At 58.0% G+C, this 12,456-nt stretch overlaps 1 protein-coding gene across 1 annotated transcript in view; it reads left to right on the forward strand.

Annotated features, from left to right (window-relative positions):
- LOC119102670 (discoidin domain-containing receptor 2-like) overlaps window positions 1–12,456 on the forward strand; it is a 68,252-nt gene that overhangs the window by 18,519 nt on the left and 37,277 nt on the right. The window contains exons 6-7 of the mRNA XM_037226129.1: window positions 1,141–1,290; window positions 5,060–5,155. Coding sequence (XP_037082024.1) covers window positions 1,141–1,290; window positions 5,060–5,155 — 246 coding nt within the window. The remainder of the gene's footprint in view (window positions 1–1,140; window positions 1,291–5,059; window positions 5,156–12,456) is intronic.

Genomic DNA, 12,456 nt, shown 5'->3' on the forward strand with positions numbered 1-12,456 from the left:
TCTCGAAGGGACCTGGACACGAGGAGCTGCTGCTGGTCAAGCTGTCGGAGGACAGCTGCTCAAACAACCTTTGTTTCAACAGATTTCATGCATGACGTTTAGCTGAAGCCCGAGGAGTAACCGCCACTGGGGCTGATTGGGTTCGGATCCCAGTAACTCTTGGGCAGATCGGACACTCCTGTGACCTCATCAAATGACCTCATCGGACCTCATCAAACGACACCGAAACATGAATGGACTTCATTAGCATTTCAGGCGTGCTACGCTCATGGCTGTAGTAAAATGTTTTGCAAATTGCTGAGTGCAATAATTGATTTTACGTTTCTTGTCAATCGCTATTAAAACAGACATGGCCTACGAAGAAGCTGCGATGTTAATGGGTGGGGCACCAGCTTTGTCACTGAACGAGTGTCAGGCGCGGGGTGCGGGCGGGCAACAACCGGATGTCCTGAGTTGCACTTCGGCGTCGCACTTCTCCCCATAGGCAGGGGAACGTCACCATCAAGCGGCCGTGCAATGTATGGCACGGTAGAATTCCCGGAACAAGCTGATTAATAGGATGGACCAAAACCATTCGGTAGTCCAGATCACTGAACCAGTGATGTCAGCTTCCACACACCAAGCTCAGGGAAGACTCTGATATCAACGCCACGCAAGCAAGCGTGAAAAAGGGGTCTGCGCAACACAACACACCTCGCTACAGGAAGTACCGCATATGCCACCGATATTTCTGACAATTTGTCTGTACGTCTAATCCATATTTGGCCTGAAATTTTCGCTGAAAGGAAGCTATGCGCCGTTATTTGCCAGATGGTGCTTTAATGGGATTCGCATGTAGTTTCGAAGACCCATCTTATGCCTACACACATATCCCAGGGGCTTACTGACGGCTAAGTGCAATGTCGTGCCCGCTTTGCATTTGGAACGATTGCTGTTCTCGCTCTTAACTTATGTGAGTGAAAATATCCTGAATGGAGTCCGACAGATTCACGACTGTGCTGAAATTATCTTATCGCCGATTTGAGAACGCATTCATAATGTGACTTAGTGTCCATCATCAACTTCTGTATCCGCACGGTGTGGTCGTGCACAGTCTGACGTCACCCTGCGTACCAGCTCTGTTAATGTGTGTATCCGCAGGGTAAATTCACCACCAAGTCGGACGTTTGGTCGTTTGCGGTGACGCTGTGGGAGGTGCTGACCTACGCGCGCCAGCAGCCTTACGAAGAGATGACCGATGAGCGCGTCATCGAGACGCTGGCCCAGCTCTATCACAACGACGCGCAGCAGGTGAGCCACTGAGACGCTGGCCCAGCTCTATCACAGCGACAGGCAGCTTACATATGCGAGATCTGCTTCGATGACGCGTCGTCATAAGCGCGCCTCGCGTAAGCACGTGCATCAACGCACTGTTTCGGTATAAACACATTCTGATACTGTTCCCTTTCGACACTGAAAATTGTAAATATAAACGTTAGAGCGGCCAAAAGCCTTTCTCCTCGGCAAAAGCTCTTTTTTGTCATCGCTGCAGCACTTCCGACTTGGCCAGCCGGCGGCGCGCTGATCTAGCGCTGTTCCGAACGCGAGTCCAATCAGATGCGCGCAGCGCCCGATCTGGGGCGTAGCGGTCATGTGTTTCACCGCCCAGCGTGCCAAACCAAACCATCGCGGCCTGAAGCACCCGGCGGCCCGCCGATAGCGCTGTTTTACAGCGACGCGGCGGCAGCGCCGCGGAGCCGTCAAAATGCCGTAAAGCACAGCGGCCTCCCGACACGTCACATTGCAGCGTCGCCCGGCCAAACAAGCCCGACCCCAATGGCAAGGGAATTTATCTGACGCTAACTGCATTTTACGAAGTTCCGCGTTGTGTTACTCCTGGCCGGAACGACTCCGCCTCCCATCGTGTCCTCAGCCAACGGGCTACTTCGGCGCACGCGGCCTACAACCGGTAACGCCTGAGGCCCGACACGCGACGGGTGATGTCCACCTCAGTCCGTGTCGGCCCAGCTCCTGCCATGGCGATGCGGCGGCGCTGGCGTCCGTGCCACGCGTCCCTGCGGCGGCAGCAGCTGGCGCTGGCGCCCCGGTGCCGCCGGCCCGCCGGCGGGGCTCCACCGGCGTGTCCGTCGCCCGTGGTGGCCTGCGCCCTGTCGCCGCGTCCTGGTCCTGTTCCTCGCGCGCCGCCGATCCTCCGCCGCGCGCGCGCGCGTCGCTGAAGGTATGGCGACGGAGCGTGGCGGCGCCGCGCCCGGGTGATGCGCCGGGCGCCGACGGACGTCCGGCCCCGGCCAGGAGGGGCAGATGGCCGCCGGCACCTCTCCCCGTCCCCAGAGACGCGGCTTCTCTCACCGGCCCGGCCCGCGCGCCCACATAAAACACAATTATGTAAATTCCTGGCGGCGGTGAGCGCGTGCGCCCCGACTCGGTCCACTGTCAGGGACCCCATCTGATTTGGCAGCAACGCCTCGGGGAGTTGGACAGGTCGCTAACGACGAGGGGAGCTTGGGTAATGATATTTGTATACGGCGGGCATTGATGGAGGATTGCATTAGCACGACGGCTGGGCGGGGACTGTCGCTGCAATAGGATAAAGACGCCGGCGCTGTTAACCCTTGGGAAGAGGGAGAGGGAGAGGCTGATGCTGCGAACGAGAGCCATCGATAAACATCGCCCACGGAAGACGTAACTAATTAGGTGTAGTTTGCGAGAGCCGTCAGATGGATGCCTTATAACTTATGTTTAGGGCGCGCTCCCGTCCTTACCAATCGTAAACCGCGCAGAATGCGCATTACGCAGTTTATGGTCACATAATCACTAATGAATGGGCCGCGTCTGTCTCAAGTCAACGTGCTTGACATAACTGACATAGCCACGCACCGGCAGCCAGAGGCGCGCCCAGCCACGCTGCTTGGGACATAGCTGATGAACCCGCGCGCCGACAGTCAGAGGCGCGCCCAGCAACACTATTTGGGAGGGAGCCATGTGATCGATCGAGGCACACATCCCACTGAACTTTAGACGTGACGCTTCCCCCGGATAGCCTCGTAAAACTTACTTTGAGCACGAGAACACCCTTCCCCCCACTGGATCCAGAAGTCATAACAGGGCGCATTGCAACCACCCAAGGCATGTCATTCCTTTCAATGCGTCCCACCATGCCGTGCCACTGCACTGGTGGCACCATTACCTTGGAAGCCGCACTGCGACGAGCGCCTCTGCCTCTGAGCAGCTGTCGCCCCGCGCTCGTAATGGCGATATCGATTAATCGCCGGCCCGGCTATCGCTGCCTTGTGCGCCTGCAATCACTTCCATCGCGCGCCGCGATCAGTTACGTGCATCGGTCGGCAGCCATCAGCGGCCGTGTCATTAGACCGCGGCGCAGGCGGCTGCCGCGCCCAGGCTGCGCTGCCTCCGGATCGCTTTCCGCACGGCGGGCGCGTCTCTCCCGGCTGGACGGTGGTCATCGCCTGCCCGCCTCGACGGTCTCGCACGCCGAGCGACGGGCGGCGGCGGCGTCGGCAGCAGTGCGCCGAGTATGTGCGGCAGGAAGCGTCGAAGATGATGTGTGCGATGACAAGGCTGCACGGAGCCGCTCCAGCACGCCCCAGTCGCCGCGGGTCGACAGGGCTGTCAGCCTGGAGCGCGGGGACCCAATATGGGTTGTGTTTGGTGGACTGATATTGGCGATCCCCGTGGCTCAGCGCTCGCAGAGATAGCCGCCCTGCCGTGGCGGGGAGTGTCCCCCGGGACCGGGCCGCCGGCGCCAACCGATCGCCGCGCCATCGACCCTGCGTCGGCAACGACGGGACCGCTGCTGTGGCGACGGGGACCGCTGGTGGGACGACGGAGACTGTTGGTGGGGCGACGGGGACCGCTGCTGGGACAATGGAGACTGCTGCTGGGACAACACGGGCCGCTACTGGGACGACGAGGATCGCTGGTGGGGCGACGGAGACCGCTGGTTGGACGATGGGGACCGCTTCTGGGACGACGGAGACCGCTGCTGGAACGACGGGGACGACGGGAACCGCTGCTGTGGCGAGGAGGGCCGCTTCTGGGACGACGGGGACCGCTGGTGGGACGACGGGGACCGCTTCTGGGACGACGGAGTCCGCTGGTGGGACGACGGGAACCACTGCTGGGACGGCGGAGACCGTTGGTGGAACGACGGCGACCGCTGCTGGGACGGCGGAGACCGTTGGTGGAACGACGGCGACCGCTGCTGGGACGCGTGTTGGGACAAAGGTGTCTGCTGTCGGAGCAAAGGGCCTCACATTCAAGTATGCATAGATATTTACCCGTAGAGAACACAGCGTTGCAATGCACTCAGGTGCACCACGATAGGATCCCGTGTTCTTGCACCATCTCTTCATGCAACGCTACACCTTCCGCCTGCAGCGTACATCCAGTGGTGCGGTGGCCGCTGCCATGTCTCGCGCCTGTCAGACAGGAGGCCAGATGGGCCTCACTGCGGCCCTGCGAACTCATCTAGCGTGACCGGCGGGTACGTGGCGCCCTGCAGAACCCCTCAGGAGTGCGGGCGGTCTTCTCTTCGGACGCGGCGCCCCGACCGTCGCAGCGGAGAGGCGGCGGTCGGGCGGAAAGAGGCGGGGCGGGCGTGATTGCCCTCCGGTCCGGTCGGCGCTCCAGAGAAAGCGTGTCCTATTGGTGCACCGCGTCGTCGCTGGCAGCAAAGGCGCGCCGTGTTTGCCCTGGCGACAGGGGAGGAATGACGACGCGACGTGTTGGCCTAATCGGCCATAAAGCGCGGTTCCTACCCATTTACGACTGCTGCCTGCTTAGATAGTCCGGTGCCGTGACAATAGCCAACTCAAATGGAAAGCTGCATTGCGTGGCCGTGTAGGCTTTTAGCATATCAAAGCGTCGAAGTCGATGAATTCCAGAGCGTCGGCTTGGGCCCAGGTGGCGGTGCGGCGGCCGACAGCCCCATTACGCGATACGACGGCGGGGTGCGGCGGACCGTCAAGCATCTCCCACGGCAATGCAAGCAGCCGTGCGAGCTGGACCACAGCTCTAGCAGCCGTCTCCTCCGTTCCAGGTGTACCTGCCGCAGCCACACGATTGTCCCCGTGAGATCTACGACCTGCTGCTGGAGTGCTGGCGGCGTGACCCGCTCGACCCGGCCCAACCTTCCGCGAGATTCACCTCTTCCTGCAGAGGAAGAACCTCGGCTACCGCAACGAGTCGGGTTCGTGAGACGCCGCCGCTGCCCCGGCCACGGACTTCATAGCGCGGCGGCGCGGCCGGCGCGTGTTCCTAACCGTGCGACGCTCACCAGGAGCCGAGCTGACCGGCCGGGGACGGTTCTGTCTGTGATATAGCGGCGGGCAACGGGGAGCCCCGCTGCTCCAGTCGAGGGGCGGCGCGTGGCGCCGGTGCCGAGCCAGCCCCGGGGCTCCTAGTCAAGGCCCTGGCGCGTGCAGCGGCGGGGCGATCTCCGCACGTGCCTGAACCGACCCCCGCGGCAGTGGGGACGCGGATGGTGCACGTCGTGCGTCTCTCGCGTGTGCGTGTGTGTACCCGCGCCGGGACGAAGTCCCGCTGCGCTCTATAGGCGATGTCGATATCCCGTTTCAACGCTCTGTGTGTTTCTCCGGGCTTTGGCGGCGCGGCCGCGGCGCCTGCGGCCAACGCCTTAGCGGCCGCCGGGGTCGGGGGTCGTGACCCGGGCTCGCGGGGCCGCCTGTCAGCCGGCGTCCTCTCCCCCCCCCCCCCAAGCACGTGCCGCCGGCGCGTGCGACCGGGGAGTGCTGGCTCGACGGGCCGACGGTGACAGGGCATGGTCCCAGCGGGCTTACGAGTGGCGTTTTTATATGGCGGACGGTAGCGAGCTGGGCGAACTGGAGGAAGGACGTGCACCACCACTGCTGTTCTTTGTACAGTTTGATATTGTTTCTACGTGTACCACAGCCGTTTGGTGAGTCGGATGAAGTTGCTTTTAGTGCCTGTGTCATTTTATATGCTGAACTGTGATTATTAATAAACATATCCATGCGATAAAGCAAGGATTGCAGACCTGGTGCCGGTCGTGCTCTGGCGAACAATACTGCAACAATGACCGGGCGTGTCGTTGAATCAACGGCGATACATTCGGAATGATGTGTCTGGCAAGCACCGGTCCACAGTCAAGTTTTGAATTGAAAGCGTTGGCGTGGTAGCGTACTGAGTCGGGTGTCACCGAGGACGAACGAATCAAGTGCAACATGGGTGCCAGACATTGAAAGTGAAGCTTTGCGATATTCATATTTCTGTTGCGCACCGAATGTAAACATTCTTGTTGATTGATGCTGGCATGAACCGGGCAGTTCGTCTCTGTCAGTTTCATGTTCCGAACGGTAATTCACTTGCATGACTTGAGCAGGTCTGGAGCTCAATAAACGAGCCAGCCACTTCCCAGCTGCGCGTGCCCATTTTACGGATTGCTGCCCGCGACCGGGATATCCCTGATGCCCTTCAGAATATCATCACGCACGCCGCGCCATATTCGTCGGACCTTGATGGTTCCCCACGATCCGACCGCAGCTTTTAATCAAGTTTGAAGTTCCTGGGTCTTTGCATTAATATCGCCGGGGACGCGCCAGAAATTAGATTGTCTGAGCACCGCGCCGCCGCCGGCGCGCGCCGCCGTCTCGGCCGCGGCACAACGACGCTGTCGGCGGAGCTGAGCGGCGTCGACGGCCGCGGCGGCCGATCTTTGAGCGGATGGAACGGCGCCGTCATCGGGAAAGCGGTCCCGAGCCGCTGCCAAATGGACCTCGGCCGGCGGGGGAGCGTGCGATCGCCGCGACAACGACGCTGTTATGGGCCGGCTGACCCATGGCGCTGGGCGCTTGTGATGCGGGCGGCGGCGTTCCCACCTGGAATGATGGCCGAGGGATGTTGGGATTGATTCTAACTGCAAATTGATGATCAGCAGTCTGCTTGGCGATTGGTGTGAATGGGCTCGAATGGAGGCGATAGGGACGCGATAAAGGAATACAATTATTTCTGCAAGCCTGCAACATCCGTGGCCATGAAAAGACAGACGCAAGGTCCGAGTGGAGCGCTGCGCGTCAGTGAAGACCATGCTCTCTGGTCACCACCGCGCCGGCCGTGCCACTCTCCATTTAACATCATCGGACGTTCTGGGAGGACGCCTTGGGCCCCACAGCAGAGCAACGCCAGCCGGCAGCCCGCGGGAGGCGAGACGAGGCCTCGCTCCGCCGACCGCAGCACAGCCCGTGGCCAATAAATATCCCCACAATAGCGCCGCACTGCATGAAGTCTTTCAAACGGACTCGTCGCCGGGGGTTTCACGCTCGCAATTTGCTTTCAATAAAGCCGTCGACCCGCGACGGGCGCGGGGAAGCAGGCTCGTGTTGGTGATTTTATTCAGAGGGCGCCGCGCAGCCGGCGAATCAGGATGAGGGGCCCCGCCGCGAAGAAGAAAGCTGTGTCTGCAGCGGCTGATTTGATTTGATATGATCACCGTCGTTAGGGGAATGGATTGGGCCATAACTCGGGCGCTGGCTGAGCCCCTGTCGACATGGGCTTAAGGTCCCCACTACCGGGCTCAAGGCACGATTTGTAGCGACGCCGACAAAACAGGCGTGAACTATTGATCACTTAACCGCAAATGGATACTACCATGTACTATCAGCTTAGGTCCTGAAACATGCCGGCATTGTCATAGAAACACGGTCTAACATCCTCGGTATCGTATGTTATCGCATGTTTAACAACTTGCATAATGTGCGCTATTAACGTGTGCTTGCTTTGCTATTTAAATGCCTGAAACGTTCGAAGTACAAAGGCATTCGCAGCCTGCGACCCATTGGTAGACGGTTCTCAGTTAAAGGGAGTGTTCCAATTTTATATCGGGCTTTGAACTGAAGTAGCCATCTTGAAGACCTTTTGGTGCTGCTTGCATTCCTGCCCCTCTTAAGACCCCCCCCCCTAATTTCTGAGCTGCACGCCTGCGAAAATGGGGAAAGTTTTATCGAGAGGAGTAATTCAAAGTCATCTTGACACTCATAACATCCTAATAATGTCATACAAATCCCGTCATTCTACAAGCCATGCGGAAGACAAGACCTAGAAAAATGTAAGTGTTGAGGCATTCCCATCTGGCGTTCGTGAGCACGATTTCCAGATATACCAGTCGTCAAGTGGCTCTCAATCAATGTTGTGCAAGGTACGATGGCGTAATCAAACCATGCGGCATTGAAGACCATATTTGCTAAACAGAGCATTGTGCTGTCTAGAGCAGTCTTTTCCACTTAAGAACTGTACCAATAGTTGTAAGTGAGCTTGTTTCTTCATATCTGATGCGTGCTTCAATACCTTCAGATGTGAAACCGTACCTTTCAACGGGGATGGACACTACGCGTACAGAGTGCACAGCGCACATCCAGTGCCCAGCCAGCACAGACACACCCAGTGCCCAGCCAGCACATAAACGCCCAGTGCCCAGCCAGCACATGCATACCCGGTGTCCAGCCAGCACAGACACATCCAGTGCCCAGCCAGCACATACACGCCCGGTGTCCAGCCAGCGTCTGCATGTCCAGAGTCCAGCCAGGCACGTATGCCCAGTGTCCATCCAGCGCATGCATACCCAGTGTCCAGCCAGCCGGGCAGGCCTGCCTTGCCACCGCCGGCGTACAAAGGCCCCTGACTGGCGTATTTACAGCGCTGTCGACGCCGGCAATGTCGTGCCGGCCAGCCCGGTAATTGTGCGGCGGGGGGCCGGCCGGCCGGCGGCCCATGCCCGCCGCCGAGCCGCGGGACGCCCGCCGTCACAAAGGTCCTCCGAGCGCCGGCTGTCAGCCCCCGGCGTATAAATCAGCCCGCCCCCGCCCGGCACCTTACCACCCCGCTCCGCCCACCGCTTGCCGCCGATGCGCGGCATGCCGAGTACGCCCAGGAGCAATTACAAATTTAAAGGCGCTTTGCGTTTTTGCGCGGCCGGTTTTTGCGGCGGTTTCGTGCCGACAGCGGTAAGCCGGGACACGTTTGGCCGACAGCTGGCCCGGCGGCGCTCGCCGACACATTAATCACGGACCGGCTCGGTGTCGGACGGGGCATCATTAGCGGCGACCTGTCGGCTCGGAGGTGCATCTGCCCGGCCCGGACTCGACCCCTGATGCCTGACAGTAAGCCCGCGGCATTGCACGGAGGACGCTCGACCGGGCAACGATGGTGATCCCCGTCTCCCGAGGCCCGAAGAGAAACGACGCGTAAGCGATCTGCTGTTTCGGTAATGGAGACGACGCATTTCATCTCGGCAGACTGTTCTGCTCGCGACGAGTTCAAGTCGCCAGACAATCGCTCTATCTGGTAAATCCTTCTCTCACACTTACGTCACAATTATGCGGTCTAAATTTGGTGGAGCTCTCTCGCCCCTTTTTTCCTTCTTTTCACTCAATTCTTATACGCCATCTAACGTTTCAACCGCAGCAGTGCCGTCGTAATTCTGGTACCTTACTACACTATTGCCACCAACATCGGACGGGGCGCGCCCACCGACAAACCCGGACGTGGGTCACCCCATACCCGCGTATATCCGTGGTGGCTACCTCGGGATCTAATATAGGGACGTCGCCGGCTCCACGAGTATCTGGGACATCATATCAGACCTGTATCAGGCCATGATGAGAGGGTCTGTGTGCAGCAAACGCATCCTGTCACCGGCAGTCCCGGTGGTTGCGCTGATCGATACTCCTGCCAGCGGTGAGAGGCACACAGAGCGCGCGAGGACGGCGCGGCCGGCACGGCTCCGGCGAGAGGCACACAGAGCGCGCGAGGACGGCGCGGCCAGCACGGCTCCGGTCAAGAATACTCACCATCAACGTCGGGTAACGGGCACTATTTATTCTGCACTGTGATGCAAGTTTCGGCGTTATTGAACGTGCGAAAATAAACTGAAATTGGCGTATGTTCATGGTGCACATAAGTCTAAAGGTATCAAGAAAGGCGTCGTATACAACGCGTCTTTATAGAACGCACTTGTTTGTTAGCCGAAGAAGGTGCGTATAACGTCGCATTCTCCCGAAGGATAATCAGTTTGACCCCATTATATATATATATATATATATATATATATATATATATATATATCTCTCTCTCTCTCTCTCTCTCTCTCTCTCTCTCTCTCTCTCTCTCTCTCTCTCTTTATATATATATATATATATATATATATATATATATATATATATATGGGAGGTGATTGAGGTGCTAATTTTGATTTGAAGTGATGCCAGATCTTGTAATTCATTCATGATGCTATAACTACCATAAGCTAGCATTTTTATAATCTATAACAAATTAACTCACGTAATTTATTATGCCTCAATTCGTAGCTGTCTTAGACGGAATTCGACACCCACCAGTGACGAAGGCAAAGTCGTTGTTCGAGGTCGCTTTTGAGGCCATGGTTGTTCCAAACTGGGTCAACTGGGTCAAAGGCCCAGCACTTTTACTGGCCGTTTAAGACACCTCGTGGGAGCTTCTAAAACATAAAAACAGCTTCCGACGCAACAAAATTATCCCTGACATGAGAAGTCCCCGAGTTTAAAACATAAAAACAGCTTCCGACGCAACAAAATTATCCCTGACATGAGAAGTTCCCGAGTTTAAAACCGAGCCACAAACAACGAAAAGGGAGCCCCATGGCTGGAAAAGCCCCTTTAGGGCTATGCGGTCCCCTCCTGGGCAAAATCCTGGCTACGCCATTGCCACCGACCAACGTCACGCGATCCGGTAATTCACTTTGGCCTGATAGATCGCATGGCAAAAACCTGGGAATAGCCGGTTGACGACATTTTGATGCCAAATGAAAAAGCAATCGAAGACGATAATTGGAGGCCAAGTGTGCCGTGACCTTATGCTGGACAGATTGAAAACCAGAATGTTTATAGCTGGACGAGGTAAGGCTTCAGCGATAAAATCCAGCCTCGATTGCTCTTGGAAAAAGTTACCGGATGGAAAGCTACAAACGGCATAGGCTCATATCGCCTGGTAAAGGCATGGGCATCAAATGGATTTTGCAGGAATTCATTTACCTTCTACTTAACCACTAGAAGTGACATATTGACGGACGAGCAATTGGTTTCATTTGAAGACCTTTCATCGACCCTCGTCCCCGTCCAGTTGTCTGCTACTCGGTTGTCGTAGCTCGGCGACCTGTCTCACCCAATCCATGCCCCATATCTCATCTACCCAGCTATTGCAGGCTCACTAGAGAGCGAGCCCACGAGGAACAGAGTCGAGGGGAAAACCTCCAATGCTGGCCGCCTGGCCGCGAGTACGTTCTTCTCATCTCCTCCTCGCCAAACACCAGTCACCGACACGCGGCTAATTCTCCGTCTGAGGTCGGGAGGGGACAATGCATGCCGTCGTCGGCGACGGTCGGGGCCGATTTGCCGCGCCGCCGCCTCCTGCGACGCCCGCCCGGCGGCCGCGACCGCGCCGGGATGACCGGACGACGGGGGCCCATTGTTCGGCCCGAGATGGCGACAGCTGATAGCGCGAGTGGTGATGTCACGCTCGGCTGGCGCTCGCTCGGCAACCTCGGCAACAACGCCCGCTGGCAGTACCTGCGGGCTGGGTCCGCTGCGAGGGTGATGGAAGGCCAAGAGGTGTCTGGAGGCTGTGCCGACTGTGAGAGAAGCACGGATGAGGAATGAACTGGAGCATCGCCTAGAAGCTGCACCGGTGCGGGTCGAAAAAGGGACTAGTAAGGGACAGAGGTCCAAGAGATCCCTGATTCTTGATCGACTCGGCAGAAGATTGGAGAGATGGCAGCACCGGGTTTCTTGCCTAAAATCGCTGCTAGTGTGATACAAAGGGTGACATTAGGACGCAGCAGGTGCTCCCTGGAAAATCCTTGGTCATGGGGTGGTCATGGAGAATCGTAGACTTCAACCATTCACCGACAGTTTCCCCAGCGCATCAGAAGACCACCTTTTACGCTGCCGATAGCAAGCGTGCTGGTGATATCATCGCCTAACTAACTATGACGGCGCTTCAAAATCCCTGGTGATGCCAGTGGCCTGACGGGATGGAATTCCAATTCGTCCTCGACGTGGCCGGCGGTGGAGGAGATCCGACGTGACGCGATGTGACTAGGGGTGGCTGTCTGCACGAGCGGCGTGGCGAGCTGGAGGTGGTGACGGTCTGCACCAGCGGCGTGGCGAACTGGAGGTGGTGACGGTCTACACGGGCGGCGTGGCGGCTGGAGGCGCGACGATCTGAATCACTTATCTAGGCGACCGCTGTCATCCGAAATAACTGACAAATGGGACCTGCTCTGAAGCAGCACATCAGCCTCACTTACACCCTTAGACCCGCTCACCACCTCAGTCTCGCTCGCCCCTCAGGCCCGCTCACCCCCTCAGACACGCTGACCCCTTTAGACCCGCCCACCTCCTCCGTCTCGCTTGCCCCACTCAGGCC

The sequence above is a fragment of the Pollicipes pollicipes genome, unplaced genomic scaffold, assembly GCF_011947565.3.
Source record: "Pollicipes pollicipes isolate AB1234 unplaced genomic scaffold, Ppol_2.1 Scaffold_5724;HRSCAF=6776_pilon_pilon_pilon, whole genome shotgun sequence".
In the NCBI taxonomy this organism is placed as follows: domain Eukaryota; kingdom Metazoa; phylum Arthropoda; class Thecostraca; order Pollicipedomorpha; family Pollicipedidae; genus Pollicipes; species Pollicipes pollicipes.